General features: G+C 37.0%; 1 protein-coding gene across 4 annotated transcripts in view; it reads left to right on the top strand.

The window, feature by feature from the left end:
- Window positions 1-19,215, top strand: part of MEI4 (meiotic double-stranded break formation protein 4) — a 128,565-nt gene that overhangs the window by 71,950 nt on the left and 37,400 nt on the right. For 2 of the 4 annotated variants that reach the window (XM_064508693.1, XM_064508695.1), the window contains 2 exons: window positions 4,204-4,413; window positions 8,114-8,568. In XM_064508693.1, the coding sequence (XP_064364763.1) occupies window positions 4,204-4,413; window positions 8,114-8,419 (516 nt within the window). In that variant the 3' untranslated portion in view covers window positions 8,420-8,568. Of the gene's footprint in view, window positions 1-4,203; window positions 4,414-5,776; window positions 6,917-8,113; window positions 8,569-11,648; window positions 11,800-19,215 lie in introns of those variants that run through there. The other 2 variants (XM_064508694.1, XM_026121124.2) reach the window with 2 other exon arrangements.

Genomic DNA, 19,215 nt, shown 5'->3' on the forward strand with positions numbered 1-19,215 from the left:
CAGTTCGTTTCACCTCAGGGCAGGGCCCGATCATCTGCCTAGTCATTTGCCTGCAGCGCTACCAGTAACAGCTTCAACGTGTTGGCACAGAATAAAATCCTCTGCAAGGCCCTGTTTCTGTCATTACTAAAGTAGTAGTTTCATCTGCCAAATTTCTGAATGTAAAAGTCGCTTTAACCAGGGAGAAGATACTGCTGCCTCTAGCTTCTGCTTCCAGTCTGCCCTTCCATGGAAGCATTAACAGCCACATTGGCACAAAGTGGACTTTATTCAGGGACTGATCCAGCTGAAAGCTAACCTGACTGAAAATAAATGTTAAGTTTCAACCAGACCTTTTATTTTCTCAGATTCAGTATGCAACCCCACGAGCAAGCTCTGGCACAAAGTAGGGAATGGGAGCAAGTGGCCAGCAATATAGTGCGAAGGTGGAGCTTCCTGTTTCAGAGCCTGGCTGGATCCCTACAAAATCGAATTGCTCCTAGAACAGTGGCATGGATTGTTTTTACTAATAGTCTGAGTTTTCCCAGAAATAGGTGTAACAGAAGAGCATAACTTAACACATTTGAAATTATTAATTTTAATAAGTAATTCCCTAGAAAAATCAATTTGAGTACAACAGTATTAAATAGAATATAGTAAGGAGGGAGAAATGCTTGTGATCAGAAAGGAGATAGTAACTATTGGTAAGTAAAGAGGAAAGTGTTAAATATAATAGACAAGTTTTTAGAGTAGCAAAAGTAGGTGTCTAAAACTTGTAACATTTAAAGGCACTGGGCACTTATTAACTCCTTTCCAGCCTAAACAACTAGAATGTATCACTAGAAATGTGTGTTTTGACCAGTAAATGGCTTAAGAATTGCAGAGAATTTCTTCAAAGCTAGTATTTATTCTCCTGTTTTTGTTTTATACTGCTATTGTTGAGTGCATTTGAATAAATTATATAAATTGGTATGAACCAGCAAGCCACGAAAACAAAAATATTCTGTGTGCACAACTTGTACAATCGCTTAGGATTTTTCGTGTCCCTGGTTGAATAACCTAACCTTCAGAAATTACAGCTACCATTCTGTGAAGGTTACTTGAATTATTTTTGTGCTTCCACAGTCTTATTTTTTTGCCCAAAATTTTGCTGAAAACCTAAACTCCAAGTCTGTCCAATAAAACAAGAGTGACTTGGAAACTTGCACAGGGGCATCTGATAAGCATTTGGTTGTTACTTTGCAAACAGAGGAAGCTTAATAAAGGCCCAAGGGTCCAGAACACAGATTGCCTTTAAGCATCCTGACTGTCAGTGCTGCTTGAATTTTTAAACAGCATCCTTTAACATGCTAGGACTGTTTCTTGAGATAGTATTGTAAAGAAGACAGATCAGAGAATTTCTTCCTTGCTATCAGATGTAGTAAATGTGTGCTGTTCTGGGTGGTCACCCTGTAGTATGGGGAAGACAGAAGACTTCATTGCAGCCAAAAGTTTTGACATTCCCTACATTCTGAACTTGGTGATGTAAATACGTGAATTATGAGTAGCGGATCATCAAAGCTACCCAGGATATCCCCTACCCCTTTTTAAGTCATGTTTCCATCTTAACAATAGCTCAGTCCTATACAGTTAATAATTTTGAAATATGAGATTTAACTTTGAAAAATTTAATCAGATTGAGAAATCAGAACAATTAAAAGAAAATAATTTTAAAATTTAAATTCAAAACTGAGGCTATTACAGAATGCATCTTACTGTTAAGAAACACATTTTCAAATGTCTGGTGAGGAACAATCAGCAAGGACTGATCTCATAAAAATGGTGCTGAAGGATAAAGGATGGTGCAAGACAGCATCTAGCCTACCCAACGAGGCAAAAGCCAAAGGCCAGATACAGGTTTTCCCGAAGAAGAATCTGTGATGGTCCAGCTACTCAAAAGCCAGAGGCTAAATAAGTATTGCCCAAAGCAGTGTCGAAGGCTACTCAGTGAATGTGTCTTAAGTTTGCCAAATGCAAAATAAAACTCAACCTATATGAAGAGCGTATTCAAAGACCACCAAAAATCAATAAAATGTTGATATTTCCATGTGTTCAACTAGTTAAGCCCCAATTCATTTCATATGCCCATTTTCAATTATGGTCAATAGCTGTCATTCAGTGTTCAATTTTTTTTTCCTAAGTAGTTGAGTTCAACTTTGGCTCTATTTGGATTGAGATACAGTCAGCTGACTTCTTTTTAATTTATTTAAAACTGAATTTTTAAACAAACTTAAGATGTTTTATAAGCACTAAGGGTTCGTGAGACATCTCTGATCAATTTTAGGGGGCAAATGGAGGAAATAATTACCAAACCAGAAGTGAGCAAGCATACTTTAGAGAAAGCTCCGGGGAAGAGCTGATAATTACTATTCTGGACTTACTGGAAAAAAAGACCAGTATTTTTTGATCAGCAAATCAAAAGTTAGTATCCAGAGTCCGTATTGGACACGTGTCTCATCTGCGAAAACTATCATCATCTTAAATTTTTTTCTGAAAAATAGTTTTACATTAGCTCTCTGCTTCATATTTATGCTATATTTTGCATCATATTTATACTGTGTTTAAAGTTAATATATTTTGGCATGATAGCCTAGAGTTTAAAAAAAGGTTTGCTTTTACAATTGAACCTTCTGAACTTTCTGGATGGACCAGCTGTATGTGCGTGTACATATTTATGTGCAGCTACTCACTTACACACATTGGTGAGCAACATGAATAGGCTTGTTATAACTTTATATGCACCATTAAATAACAGTTGAGGCATTTCTTTACTAATTCTGTGGCATAAATCTACAGTGGTAGTTATTGCATCAATTAGTGCTCCAAAAAACCTCTAACAAAAGACATGGAGACACATTTTGTTCAGGTTGATAAATGGGTCGGAAAGGTTAATGAACCTTGAGCCAGAAAATATTCTAGGCTGATTTTTATTGGTATTATAAAACAGTATTTCAAAGTGCATTTGTCCCCTGAAAAGAATTATGTCAGAAAATGCTTCCTACTTGCCATCAGACTTTCCCTTTCTATTCAAAGTCACTTCTGTATGTCTAAAATAATTTTTCTTTAGTGTGGTAGAATTTGCAGAGGAAACAGAATTAGTTAGCTTGTGGTTCCTATTATCCATAATCAATTCAATAGTTTATTAATTTGCTATCAGTTGCAGTTTTCAAGACATGCTGAAAGTAACACAGTTGCTTAACTGTTTGGAAAAGCCTTAGGTTAAAAGGATAAGTGAAGTGATATAATTTGCCTTTCTAAAACATTTTCCGTTGATTACACATGTGAAAGGAAGATCTGAGCAAATTTGCAAGGTCAGCACAGTTTTTTTCTTGTAAAGTTATACTTCTGATATTCAAATTACAGGAACTCAAAGCATAGAACTTCAGTTTTGTTTCTACGTGGTAATTTTTCTGGGCAGGGTCATAGTTTATCATTGTAGGTTCTGTGTTTCTTTTTTCACTATTTTTAAGAAGGTACTAATGTGAATGAATAAGCCATTGATCTGCTGTTAGTGAAAAAAAGAAAATGCCATCACTGTATGGTTATCATGCAAAAATGCATGAGAGTGTCTTCTAGCAAGTGGCAGAAGCAAAGAATCCTTACATCATGCAAGTTAGGGTGTAAAGTTACAGAATTGTCAAAAAGACTTGTCTGAAAGAGCCAGAGAAACAAAACTGAATTTTGTTTTGTTGGTTTACTTTTAGCAGTGAGCTAAAGAAAAAAGGTTTCTGGAGTACATTCATGGAAAAGAATAAGTTTTGGTGTGAGTAAAATCCAGGGAGACTGTTTTTCTTAGCTATTTCTGTCTTTTCAGAGGTTTCCTTTTCTAGCCACAAAATCTCTGAAAATGGAAATCCACCAATTTCAATTATACACTTAAGACAAACGAAACTTTTTTTGTTGGTCATAGATCATTGTTATATGCCACAGACTGTGGATAATTACGTAGACAAAACCTTAGTTGACTCTGGAACAGGAGGTTATGTTGACTCGTCATTTGATACTAATAACGATGGAGAGTTAGTAGTTTGGCTTTTGTCACAAGTAGGAAAACCTTTTTTAGCAGAAATTGTATCTGAGTATGTAGTCATTCTGATTATATAAATATTACTACAGATTTTAACATTGTTCCCAAAACTGTCACTTTCACATTATGCTTATGCATTGCTTTTTCTTTATTCCTAGATCCAGGCCATGTATGACGTTACCCAGTATGAGAATATTTTTTCTCTGTTTATGATCCTGGAACAACTTCTTCAAAATGAGACAGAAGAAAGTAATACTTCAAGCTCAGAGTATGACAGGGAAGGAAAAAACAAATTTCTGAAGAACCTTGATCAAATTATTCTTCACCTTTCAGATGAATTCCCTTTGTTTTCTTTATATTTATGGAGAGTGAGTGTTTTTTTGAACTCAGCTCAAATACAAATTGATTAAAAAAGTCTGCTTTTTAACAGTGCATTTGTTATGGGAATGTATTGGAAAATGTTTAAGCTAGACAGGAAAATTGTCATTATTGTAAAACATTTACTTTAAACTACTATGCTATAGAGCAGTTCCTGAGATAATGCAGTTTATTTCTGATTTTAAATATAGAAAAAAATGTAATCGTTCAGGTGTCGTTTTGAATAAATGCTGTTTCCTCATAATGGAAAACAATATAGTGGTGTTTGCCTACACAGGCAAAAAGAGCAGCAAGGAAAGCTATTTCAGGTGATGTTTAAAATAAGCACTATCCACTTCGAAGTCCAGACATAATGAGGCTTCCAGCCTAGGCAGCTAAATAAATGCACGTCTTTTTTAAGAGTTGTGTATCATCTATGTGCTCTAGAGACACTGGATGGTTGGCGGTATTGATAATATCAAATAGCCTTAACACCTGGAGAAAATGGGGTCATACAGTAAAGTGATGTAGCAAAGATTGCTGTCTGATAATGGAATCAGAAATAAAATAAATATATTTTTAAACTTGGTAACTTATTGCTACCAGTTCTTTTAGAACAGTCTTAGGTTCTGGTTTAATCAAAATAATAGTTACCTGAGCTAAATAAAGTCTGATACTTTATTTTACAACTTTATTACTTCCATTGTGTACTGCTTGGCTATACTTGTATATGCGTATGCAGTAGGCCTAATTTACTCTGAGTTGACTAATGATTCACTTGAATATATTGAGCCCCTTTTATGATTGCTTTAAAACTTTCTTTCTAAGACAAATGAATATTGATAAAATCCCCTTTGTATTTTATGTATTACAGCTGATTTTTACATTTTTATTTTTGTGGAATGAAATTATATTAATAGGAATAATAAAGTTACATATTTTAATAGGAATCATTAAAAACATAAAAGGCCTTTAAAAGAAGAGTTCAACAATAGCTTAACTGATCCAGTCTGATAAATTTGAAGGGTAATTATTATAATGAACAGCAGTTTTTCTAATAGTTAAATATTTTAACTTCCTTATCCACCATAAATAGAAAACATTTTTAACATTTGTCCTTATCCTTCCACTTGTACTTTCCTTCAGATCCATTTTTATATCAATAAAATTCTCTGAAGCAAAGCTTTACTGATGCTGCAAATAACTGATCTGGTTAATCTGAATTCATTACAGATAATTGACCCAAGTATTCTATACAGGTAATATATGTTAGCATTTGCCAAACAAGTATGAGTGTCCAGTATTATGTTGTGTTTCTTAAACCTAGTATTTGGTTATGCCTTAGTGTAACACTTGTTTAATGCTTTCTTTTAGCAAACCTCAACGGAAATTGTTTGACTTGCAAAACAGATGGATAAGTATTCCTGAATATTCACATTAGATATTCTGATAAATTCATCCAAATTAAAGAAAATAAAGCTAAATAAACAAGAACTAAAGTTTGGAAGCCACTCGGGAACCCCTGTGCCTTTTTGTTATTGCTTTATTTATCTTCATTTGTTTAAGGTAGACTGTCAGTTCTTCCACCTCCATGCATCATACCTGAAACAGTGCTGAAAGTAGGATTACAAAAAATGAGGAATGGAATAAACAAAAGGAAACTGGTATCTAATTGTTACAATAGTTCAAGCAATATTCAATCATTTTCATTTAAAAAAAGCTTCAAAACTATGGAAAGAAAAGAAACAAAACATGAGAGGATACTGTAGTCTGAATAATAGGAAAATATAAATTGTTTCAAGACTCCTGTTGTGAAGGAGTACAGTTTGAACAATAGATTGTACACCAGTGTATATTTGCTTATCTGTTGGTCAATGGATATTTTTGTATCAATAAAGCAACTCAGGCAAAAAGGGATACATATTTTCTTCTGTGTAGATTGTAGGGTTGTCTCACCACCAAACTCTCTAAGGTACTGGAAGAGCACTTTTGCTCTGACAAGAATGTGAAACAGTTCATCCTGCAGCTTTGAAAGTGTTAGGGCATGGTTAGAGTTCTGCTTCTAACACCATTTAAGAGTTTAGAAACTTACCAGCCTCTCAGCAAAGACACTATGAACTGATCACCTGAGATCTCCCAGTCTGTTTCAGTGCAAAATTGCGTAATACCGTTAAACCATGTTGGCAACCATATCTCAGCTTTGGTGGTAGCAATAACCATGGAAACCAATATAGGCAGATTGTTGTCTTATGTTCCTCTGAGAGATTATTCACCAAGGTGGGATTCACCTCAAGATGAAGACACACAAATGGAGACATCTGCATGTAGATATCTCTGTGTGGTTGGGATGTCTAAGCTATGAAATGTCTATAAAGTGCCCTAATGTATTCTACTGGGGCTCCAGCTGCTACTCCAGAGGAGTGCAGATCTTCCATGAATCCTGTGTCACATGTACCTTCCACACATAAATGCCTCTGATACCCTGGAGCATATCTAGTGGCACTTGCCCTAAATGTTTCTGTTTACTCATCAACCAGTGATGTCAGCATGTCATGTAGCTTACTTACATAAACATGCATTTAGGTGTTTTAATGTGAGAAGTAAATCCTATCTGTTGTGATACTTTTATCTTTAAAAGTCCATGCTTTTCAGGTTATTTCTGCTTTTGTCCAGGGTCTGATGTAACTTGAATAAACATTGCTGTCTTTTGTTTTTGATAAAACTAGGATGATCAAGCCAGTGCCTGGAGTTAGCTAATACAGGCATATATTCTCAAGCGAGGTTTTGTATGCCAGTTGGAGGAATACTTCATGTGGCTTGGATTTACTACAAGTCTTAAAGTCCTTACTAAGTAGGTACTTCAATATCAACTGTTATGCATCAGGCCTCCAGAGGGGGATCCCAAATACAGAGGAAGTACTTATGGTCTTTGCTGAATGGAAAATATTAGATGTCTCAAAAGAATAATCTAGAAGTCCCATGTGCTGAACGTAGCATGTCATAGAACAGATGAACAGGAAATGCTAGAAAAAGAACTAGGTCTGAACTCTCATCACTCCCTGGAATGCTGGACATGAGTTATCCCTATAGCTTTACTCTTAGAATTAACAATTCAGGGATTTTTCTTTTGTATTCCTAGTTTTCTTTTTGTAAATATATGTAGTTTAGAATTTCATAAAATGATAATGTTCTAAAAGTTATTCAGGCTTAAATATTTATATATCTGTGTATATATATACATATTGTCAAATTAGCAGTGCCTACTAGTTAGTAGCCTATTGGCTGTTTATGATTTTGTAATTTGTTACTCTGCCATCCCTATAGCTCCCCAGGTGACTTTGTTTTCTACCTGTCACCATCTGTTTTTAAAAGAAATTTACTGTAAGTTTATTGTAAGGGTGTCTTTTCTCATGAGAGTAGGAAAATTATGGGATATGGAAAATAAATATTTATTCTACTGCTGCTCCTTTGACTGTTCTAGTTACTAGAGAATTTTACATGCCTACTAATGACAGCAATGCGTGGAATTTTTGTAATGAATAGTCTCAGTCTATAAAATTTTTAATTTATTTTGGAATCTTTTCATAATCTGTGTGTGATTTAAAGATTTTTTTTGGAGCTACTGTTATTGCTTATATGTGTTGGTAATAATGGAAATGAAATTCTGCCTTATCTTTTAGTTGCATAATAACCTTTATTTTTCTCTTTCAGTTATCAGTGCATTACCAGCTGATACAGAGTAACACTTCAGAGTTTACTGTGGCACAGCATTCAACCGAAGTTCATGTGATCATAGGAGAATTAGATTGGAAGCGACATCAAGAGGTCTCTAGTCAAGAGGACTCTACTCTCCCTGCTCAAAGCAGGGGCAGCTGTGGGGTGAGACCAGGTTGCTCGGTGACTTATCCAGTCTTGAAAACCTCCAAGGACAGAGACTGCACAACCTCTCTGGGCAATCTGTTCCACTGCTTGACTGTATTCATAGTGAAAAAGTTTCTCCAGTTATATCTCATTTGAACCTCTGTCATTTCAGCTTATGCTTAGTGTCTCTTGACCTCCTGCCATGCAGCACTCTAAAAAGCCTGGCTCTGTTCCTTTGATACCCTCCCTGTAGGCACTGGCAGGCTACTGTTAGGTCCTCCCAAAGCTGCCTCTTCTCCAGACTGAACAAGCCCAGCTCCCTCAGCCTCGCTTCACAGGGCAAGTGCTCCAGCTCTCTGATCATGCTGGTGACCCTCCAGTGAACCTGCTTCAGTTTATCAGTGTTTTTGTGCTGGGGGCCCCAAACTGAGTCACAGTATTCTAGATGTGGTCTTACACACACATATCAGTGCTGAGTAGAGGGCGATAGTCCCTTCCCTCAGTCAGCAGGTTCTACTTTTCTTGCTACCGGGGCACACTGCTGGCTCATGGTCAGCTTGCTGCCCACCAGTATGCACAGGGTCTTTCCTGCAGAGCTGCTCCCCAGCCAGTCAGTCTTAGCCTGTGTTGTTTTTCCTTCCCAGGTGCAGGACTTTGCATTTGTCCTTGCTAAATTTCATAAAGCCATCATCAGTCCATTCCTCCAGCCTATCTAGGTCCCTCTGGATGGCTGTCACACTCCTGGACATACTGACTGGTTTGCCCTGTTTGGTTTCATTTGCAAACCTGATGAGCGTGCACTCTGTCACATCCTCCAGGTCATTGATGTTAAACAGGGCGTGTGCAAGAAAGACTCTCAAAATGTCTGCTTCATAAAACCAAAAAAGTCTTACCATTTCTTGTTTTTTTACCCGCAACCCATGAGCATTTGTGGTCTGCAAGGGACAACTAAGTGGACTTAAGCAAAGCTTCCACCTCAGAACTGAAAAGCCCTACCTGTGATTTGTCTTACTGAGCAGAAGTGCAAGGAGTTCTCCAAAACACCTGACTGCAATGTAGCACTGCAGTTAATCTTTTCCAGCAGTACTGCTGCCTATAATTTCCTCATTTTGTATTTATGCTATAGGTTTCTTCTTGCAAAGCATAGCTCTTCACACTTAGTAAATTCAGTCATATTCTGTGAGGACCCTCTCTCCAATTTATCAAGTTCGAAGTCTGAATCTGTCCTCCAGAATACTTTTAATTCCTCTCCCAACCCTGCATGATGACATCTGCAAATTTCATAAATAATACTCTCTAGTACATTCAGCCAAGCTGCTACAGCTAAGCAGAATATTACAAATTAAAAATTTTGATAAAGCAACAAAAATGGAAACTCATATAAATTACTATTGCATATTGAAAGAAGATAAAATATTGAAACTCAAGATATTACAAGAGAAATACAGGGCATAATCTGTTTTCACTGAAGATAAATGAACTCCATTGATTTAGGGAAGCATTTACTTCATGTTTCTGCTAAATGCAAGTAAAACTGTCAGCCTAATTTTCTACTACCTTTTCAACATACAGAATTAACAAGAAGGCTTCCTATCCACAAAAGGCTTCAGACACATGTTTTACTCCTTTCGTTACCTGAGGTTAATACAGGGTGATCTCTGGCATTCATAGCCCCGTACTGTATCTACCTGCCTCAGGACTGTTGTTACTTATTGGCCATTAGATATTCTGGATTTCAGCTTTCTTACCATAGATAAGGAAGTATGTCTTGAGACAAAAAAAAGAAAGAATGAAAGTTTAATCTTGTTGCTTACTGCCTTTCTATTAGTGGAAGGTTCCTTTGAACCCTTTTTTTTGAAGGGGTTGAGAGTGGAGGGGAGGACTAACTCTTCCTGGAGGGTGACTGTGGGTACCTGTTCTCAGGTGCCAACTCCAGTGAAATTCTTTAAAAGCCTTCAGTAGTGTGTCATCTTTTTAAGAGTCAAGCAGCATGGCCAGGCAATTCAAATCAGCTAATGAAGCCTGGCAAAGGTTCTTGCTGTTTGCTTGGAGCTAGCATGCACTGGGGAAGCAGTGGAAAACCTGGAGCCTGCTCCCACTAAGCAGCTTTGAGAACTGCAGCACTGACTGGTTTGGATTGCCAGGCAGGCATTGGAGGTCTTAACGGGGCAGTTTGCTGCAGGTCTTCTTAAAAAGACTAAGTATAGCCTGGTTCATGAATAGAGACCCAGTTGCAATTTTTCAGATTTTTTTTTTTAATATAGGAACCCCTCATGATTCCTGTTTTTATCACTTACTTTTTAAGGCAAACAAACAAACTGTTTATTTCAAAGGAGACTTTGTTTTTCTTTTTTTGTAATCATATAAAGGCTTTTTTTGAGTAGAGAGGACTATAAGAAATTATGGAACATTTACATGTTAGTCTGCCACCATTAGAATATAATGGAATACATTCTTGGAATGTATTGGAATACTTGGAATACAAGTTTTTGGTGTAGGAATTTGGTCTTGTATTCAGAAAACAGTTTGCACTGTCTGTTCCTTAAAAAGTATACTCATATGTTAGAAGCAAAGAAAAGCAGAAAGGAAGCCTGTTCCACATGGATAGCACTTGAGTCCAAATTCCTTGTTGTAGTAAGGTACTGTTACAAGCATTTCCATGTAATATTAATGTATGTTCTTGAGCAGCATACTCTGTTTCACTTTTTCCCCCTATCAATTTTATAGTAAATTGACATCCAAAGCTACAAGAAGTAAACTGACTGTGAATTTAAGGTTTTTGTTTGACATTTCTGATTTTTCCTCCAAATGAGAAAGAAGATCTGCATAAAAAAACTTATGCTGTAGTGTGAAAATCACTTAGAACAATAATTGAAACAAATGAGTTAAAGAAATACATGTCAGTTGTGTATATCACTGGAAGTATTTTTGACACTTTTTTCACTTACTAGTTTCTAGTAAAGTTGAAAAGGGTATTAGAGGCAGCTTATGCTTAACTCATTTCACGGCTAAGTTAATGATCCTATTCTGCCCAAAATGCCCTCATGGTTATTTTGAAATAAATTAAAGTTTTCATTTTTAACAGGGGAAAATGTTGACAGCTGGAGGCCTTTGCTGCATTCTGTGGCTAGACTGCTTGCAAATTTCACATCTACCATTACTGTTAATACCTTCCCTAGTGTCTTCAGCTTTGTTTAGGCAGGCCATATAGTGAGATTTATCTGCACCTGTTTGGCAATTGCAAAGGATGAAGTGCTGAAATTGTGTGATCAACTTTGAAATGAGACAGGAGGCTCTCTTATCTATTTTATTTGTGCATGAAGTTTCACCTTAATGAGGATGGGCTTTTTTGTTTCTTCTTCTTTTTTTTTTTTTTTAACTTAAGGATGCACACGTGATGCAGGAAATAACAGCAAAGCAGAGGCTTGAGTCCTAAGCTCCCATAGAACTCTTACCAGAAGAGTTTACTCCAAAGAGTAGAGAAGACAGAAGCCGAAAGCAGACCAACATACTTCATAGATGACCCTGGTGAACAAGTCTGTATACTTTTACTTTCCTTTTGTATTTTTATTCTGGATATATTATTTTCAAAAATATTTTGAGGAAAAGTGCTTATGGTAACCAAAACATGGAATCCACTCTTAGGCTCAGTGACAGAATTCATGTCAGCAACACTTTAAATGAAGATTAGACTTTGTAAGTTAATGAACAAATATCTTACTAATTTTGAGACTGATAAATAGCAGATCATTTTACATAATGTACTACCAAGTTTTGATAAACAGAAATACATCCATTTAATATTCTGTGTCCCTGGTCAGATCTTATATTTTTCATTTACTTTCATTTAACTCTCTTATTTGTCCCCTATGATTCAGTCTTTCCAAGCAGCACTATTTGTCTTTATGTCCAGTGAGCTGATTTGATAATATATTTCTGATAATATTATGCTTGGAGAGTAGTAATTCTAGCTGTGACTGTACCTGTTCTGCTTTGTATGATTATAACTTTCCTTATCCATGCTGCAGCTGCATGTACAAAAACACCTTATGTTGTGCTGAGTACATTATGCACCTAAGTCCAGTACCATTTTTTTTCTTGCATTAAGATTTAGACATGACTCCTTTCTTTCAGGAAAAGAAGTAGCTAAACGCCTTTGACCTTCCTGTGATCACACTGAAACAGGTGTTTCAGCTAAAATGAGTCAGTCTTTATAGTAGCTCATTTCAGCTGAAATAGGTTCTAGGTGTGTTCAGAAGAGCAGTTCAGCTAGAAGGCTGTAGGGTGCCACGATCTCAGCAAAGGGCAGTCATGAGCAGCTGGAAGTAGTCTGAGTAGTGACCTTTTCAGGCAGTTTAGCTACAGTTACTTCACCAACTTGATAGCCTTCTACAATGGAATGAATGGCTGGGTAGATAAGGGGAGAGCAGTGAATGTTACCTACCTTGATTTCAGTAAGGCTTTCAGCACTGTTTCCTGTAATATCCTCATAGGCAAGCTGATGAAGTACTGCTTGATGAGCAGGCACTGAGGTGAACTGAAAACTGACTGAATGGCAGAGCTCAGAGGGTGGTGATCAATGGTGCAAAGTCTAGTTGAGACCAGTAACTAGTGGTGTACCCCAGGGATCAGTACTGGGTCCAATCTTGTTCAACCTATTCATCTCTGACCTGGATGATGGGTCAGAGTGCACCCCCAGCAAGTTTGCAGATGATACAAAATTGGAAGGAGTGGCTGTCACCCCAGATGATTGTGCTGCCATTCAGAGGAAGAAACACTGGAAAAATGGGCAGAGAGGAACCTCATGAAGTTTAATAAAGGGAAGTGCAAAGTTCTGCACCTAGGGAGGAATAGCACCATGCACCAGTACAGGCAGGGGCCTGGCCTGCTGGAAAGCAGCTCTGCAGAGAAAGACATGGCGGTCCTGGTGGACAACAAGTTGACCATGAGCCAGCAACATGCTCTTGTGGCAAAGAATGCCAGCAGTATGCTGTGCTGCATTAGGAAGGGTGTTATCAGCAGGTGGAGGGAGGTGATCTCCTCTACTCAGCACTGGTGAGGCCACATCTAGAGTGCTGGGTCCAGTTCTAGGCTCCCCAATACAAGGGAGACATGGACCTACTGGAGCAAGTCCAGCAAAGGGCTTCTGAGATGATTCAGGAACTAGAATCTGTCCTATGAGGAAAGACTGGGAGAGCTGGGACTGTTTAGCCTGGAGAAGACTGACGGCCGATCTTGTTAATGTATTTAAATATCTGAAGGAAGGGTGTAAAAAGGATAGGGCCAGACTCTTCTCTGTGGTGGCCAGTGACAGGACAAGAGGCAATGGGCACAAACCAAAACACAGGAAGTTCAGTCTGAACTGTTTTATCCTATGAGGGTGACAGAGCACTGGAACAGGTTGCGCAGAGAGGTTTTGGAGTCTCCATCCTTGGATATATTAAAAAGCCATCTGGACAGGGTCCTGGGCAGCCTGCTCTGCCAGACCCTGCTTGAGCAGGGGGATTGGACTAGGTGATCTCTAAAGGTCCCTTCCAACCTCAACCGTTCTGTGATTCTGTAGTTAGGAAAAAAGAGGTGTGCCTGCAGCACTTCTGATTCCTGGGTTTTCCTTTCCTCTTTGTATAGTTAACTCCTCTCTTTCTCTCCCCCTCTACCCTTTCTTATTTTCTCTTTGTAGAAGATATGTGTTATTTGACCTACCTACTACATATGTGCAAAGAGTTAGCTTAAGTCATTATGATTTGTAGGGCTCCTCACAAAATGCATGTGTGGGTACATTGATTCAAAAGGAGTCCAGAGAAGGCAGTAATAAGAATGGTCATTCTTTCTCTCTTTTACACAGTATCGAAGTAGGTAGGTCACTCAGCCATGTGTGGAAAATCAGATTAAGTTCCCTCATTTGTGTGGGGCATTTCAAAACTATTACTTGTACTTCTCTGGCTGTGTCTACATTAGCAAATATAGTGGTACATTAGGAGTGGTTCTGTAGGGTGAAATATTTGGTGCTGAGGGATTGACATCTACACTGTATGCATTTGTGAGGGTTTACTTCAGGCTGGATTTAGTCAGCTCTTGTGAAGTCAACATACATCAGCTGCTGGAGTGCACAGGTGTGGTCTTGGAGCACATACTCTGGTTAAGATACATCCAAAAGGAATCTAGTTTGTGTGCTCCAAGACTGCTCTGCAGTGAGAGCCAGAGCACCATGAACAGGGATGATGACTTGCTTCAAAAGCTTTACTCCTGATCTGAAATAAAATGCTAATGTGGACACACCATCTGAGCGCTGTAATCACAGGTCTATGTAATCAGGCCTTTGAGAATGGGCTAGAAGCCAGATCTTTCCCCTTGCAGCTGAATATTCTGTTAATTCCCTTTCTAGTCAGTCTTGAACTGTTTTCCTCCTGGCTTCACAGGGAGGGAGAGAGAGTACATCTACCATTAGAACAATTTACCTGCTCTTGATGAGGGAAACTTTCAGAGAAGTGATAGATAGGGATTTGAGGCTCAGAGTGTAATCATTAAGCTTTTTATAAAGTGGGATGGGGAAGGGAATGGAGGAACTTTTTGTATCCTACTGTACCTAGAAGAAAAGGAGTGATCTTTGCTCAGTTCTTGAAAGAAAGGCTTGTGGACAACCATCTTCAGGAAAGATCTGATCTGTGGCTCCCAAGTGAGTCAAAGTACTTTTGCATCATTCTGAATAAAGAGTTACATCCTTCTCTATAAAGTGTCATATTAACTAATGCTAAGCAGGACCTTGCTAAGCATGTCAGTACTAAATGGCTCACTGCACTACCTGCTGCAGTTCCTATTCAGAGGCATGTAAAATGTTTATCTCAGGCCTGAGCTTCAAAGGCTGCATCTATACCAGCAAAGTCACCAGGGCTGGGGCCTGTCCTCTGGCCATCAAGCCAACTGGCCATGGCCAAAGTACCTGTTGATGAATGGTCCCTGGCCTGTGCCAGCACCCAGACTGAGTTGGAGGGAATCATTTAGGACAGTGCTAATTGGTCAGGGCCAAAAGTGTACCAGGGACCATTCTGACAGTTCAACATAATATATGATTAAGTTTTGTGCCCTGACACTGGTAGAGACAAAATCCTTGGGTTTCTAAGGTCATGAGGAGATTGAAATAGCTTTTTGTGCAGACATTCATGCCATCAGAAATCTGTGTATATGTATTGTGCTTTGTCTATAGTCCAGGTTTGCATGTGTTATAAGTTTACAAGTTCCTTTGCAAGATTTGTGCCCTTTGCTTTAAATATCATCCTACCCGGAAAGAAATGTTACCTAAGGTATTCAAAAGGCTTGAAGATGGTGTCAGAGAAAGTCCTAGAGGAAGCAGGAGAACAATGCTTTATTTAGGTGATAAGCCAGGAAAGAGAGTAAAGGGAACTTGGGGTAAAAGGAGTCCTGAAAAGTAGAACCAGTGTCTGAATATGCTTCCAAAGTACATGGAGTCCAAAAGTTGCATCACATATCAGCAGTCTTTTGCAGGAGTTTAACCTGGGCTAAAACCTTGGGTATACTTGAGATTGTTTTCTTCCTGGAGGTATTAAATTTAATTTTTCTATTAATTGAAAGTTTCTGTGTTCTATTTATGTCTCTAATTATTATTTCCTTGGGATTTCTTTGTTCTTAGTTGTGATTTCTCCATGTACTCTGTCTGCTTATATTTGAGAGCGTCACTAATAGTTTTTACTCTTTCTTCCAAATTACTTATGACAGCATCAAACAAAGCCAGTCTTAACACCATCTTCTGCAATACACAGAACAACTGTCTGCAGCCAATTCACTACCATTTGTCTTTACTTTATGTAAATGTTCCTTCTGCCAGTTTTGAATTCACTTAGGTATGACCAAGGAGAACCTTCCAAGGAGAAATTTGAATGACAATCAGCATAAGGTCCCTGAGGCAGAGAAGAATGAGCCAGGCTCAGAGAGTGGATCATCAAAGCTAGAGGTCCTGTTATATATTCAGGTTCCAGCTTCAGCACCTGTTTAAATCTTTGGTAACACCACTGATTTTATCCTTACATCAACTCTGGTGTTTATCATCTATCCTAAAGGATATAGTAACTGTAAGTGGATGCAGCTGACAGTAAAAGAATTAACACTCGGGGGAAGGGAAATCACTCAGAAAAAGAAGAGAATTCCTCTTGTTTTGACCTTTAAAAGGAAAGCTTTAGTTGAAGCTGGGCCTCACAGTAGACTTTGGAAAAAATTTTTACAAAAATCTGTAGTAGTTTTAAAAGTTACAATAGAAAATATCTGCTTTTAAATAAAGGCTTTCTCCTGAAATATCTGCAGCTTGAATACTACAGAAGGGAGGGGCTGAAAGTGAAGGTGGTGGATTCACTGTGCAAGAAATTTGGAAGGTAAACAAACATAGTAAGTCGTGACAGGTAAAATCAATTCTTCAGTTCAGCCTTAATAAGCTCCAGAAAGGGGTTGCTAGTGAGAAATGTGGTTGCATATGGTTAGTGACTATGTTAAAACTGTAATTGTTGTGAATTTTGTAAGTTTGTATAGATTTCTGTTCACAACACTTTAAAAATTAGTTTTTACAGTATTGATGTCTTAATATGAAATTGGGAAGAGAGGGATACATTTTTATTTACAGTGGTTGAAAGGACAGTTGATATGTTAAGTTTGGTAGTCTATTTTTTGTAATTAGGTTTTTGTATTTTGAACTTTTATTAGAACTTCACTATGAGTCATAAAAGTTCTGTTTTTGTAGGCCTTTTCACAAGATGGTTTTTATCAAAACCCACTAACTTCAAAAGATTTTTAATATTTAGAAGCCTACATATTTTGAAATTTGCAGTTTAATTTCTAAAGATAGAGGCCAGCTGTATCTAATACCAACTTTTACACCTCCAAGACTTCAGTTTGTCCATATTTAGCATTTAGAGAGAATCCTCTTCTAGCAAAGACACTCATTAACTCGCAAAGACAAAGATATGAATACACTGGCTGAACTTGTCAGTCATTTCAAAGAAAATCTGTAAAGCATAAATTGAGTATAGAGTTGAAAGTACTGACCTAACAAAATTTACTTTAATTCAAAACTGTAATGAAATTTTGAGAATACTTACTTTTACATGAAATATAATCTCTACAATTTTGCAGTTTCATAAATTTTTCCTGTTAGAATCCTATCTCAGAATTTCACTTAGTCTTTCTTACTTTTATATGATATGAATTTGTAGTGGTACACAGAATTATGCAGAGATATACTTCTACTATTCATATGCTATAATAACTAAAACTTCTATTATTTGAATTGTTATTTTAACTTGTTTTAAAATCTTACAGGCAGCTGTTGTTCAGTTCTGCTTGAATTGTCTTGTCATTTCCTCTTTGGTACCTCTAGTTTGAAACTTAAGGGGTTCCTAAACTCACAGTGTCTTAAGTGAGGGCTGTGACATAGAATAACAAAGAATATCTGTCCTTAATTTTTTTTTTTAAGAAGATAAACAAAGAAAATTGTTTCTGTTCAGATGTCATTTACTACTGTCCAATTTGAGGAAACATAGGAAAGCTGCCTCTAGACAATGTTATCTTTATTTCTGGCCAACAACAAAAACAAACAGCAAGAAGAATGTAAATTAAAGAAGATGGAGAAGTAGCCTGTTAATTTTCCATTAAATCTTTCTTATTTTTTCATTTTTTTAAGATTATAAACTGAAAGAAATTGTTTTGTCTGAACCATTTCTCAAAAATACTTTGAAGCAACTCTGTATGTTAGTCCTTTAAAGGCATAAATACCTGTTAGGAGACTAAATCCATGAATTTTACTGGAGTTGCTGTATTAGGTATTTATTCACACCTTTCAAAAGCCTTTACTTTATTTTTCCTATCAACTGATAATACGGTCCAGTTCAATAGATCCAGCTGAGTGATCTTCTCTTTTGCCCCGTTACAGGCCCAGACTGCAGAAGTCCTTCCTTTAGAATTATGTGTGTACTTAAAATCAAACATATGCTGAAAACTATATAGACATTCATGTACCTTGAAAAATTAGTGCCATCTTCTTTCCTGAAGTGTCCACTGCCTTAACTTTCAGAAAACAGGCAGAAAGGAAAGAAAAAAAAATTTTTGGTTGTTTAAAAAGAAGGTAGAAAATATGATTGTGGAATAGCCCTAAACAAAGACCTGGAGAGCATGCTATTTACAGTAGTAATTGAATTTTTTGCTGCAATATCATTTTGAAGTAGAAAATTCACTACTCTATTGTAGAAAAAATTGCTATAAATCAGGTCCTTAATTTTTTTGCAGTTTTATATGTCTTTTGTGTTGCTTCCATCTACTTACCAGTGATGTGGTGGCCATTTCTTTTCACATGTTTAAAGTTTGCATAATTTCCTTGAATTACTAGACTTCCAGTATCTACATTTCCTTTTATATCTCAGATTTGTTTTGTTTTGAATTTTATATATATTTCCAACTTAAACCTTATAGGCATTATTTACATTACAGTTAACTTGTCTTATTCAAAAAATAATTACACAACTGATCTCCAACCTAAGAGCAGGATTGTTTCAGTATTTTGTATTCAAAAAAGCCTAGGACTACAAACAACTCAATAAAGTACTAATATTTAAAATTTCATTCAGCAGATCAGATTTCATTAAGTACAGAGCAAAGTTGTTTAGACAAATGTCAACAATGAGTTCTGTAGAAATAAATGTTATTCATTAATGAGTTGGAACCCATTAACATACCAATCTTTGAATAAATAAGCTGCAATTGTGTTAGAATATAATCCTCTAATGGAACAGCTACAAAGTTTGTCTCTTTCTAAAAGCATTTCCTAATGCCTCACTGATTTCTATTTCTTACTCCTAAGTTATGACCTAATTAGTGTAGAACTTTGGTGTAGAGAAAGTATTATTTAAAGATAGGGCTGGTCAGGAAACAAAAATTTCACTGACTGAATATTT

This window comes from Dromaius novaehollandiae, chromosome 3, assembly GCF_036370855.1.
Source record: "Dromaius novaehollandiae isolate bDroNov1 chromosome 3, bDroNov1.hap1, whole genome shotgun sequence".
Taxonomy (NCBI): Eukaryota; Metazoa; Chordata; class Aves; order Casuariiformes; family Dromaiidae; genus Dromaius; species Dromaius novaehollandiae.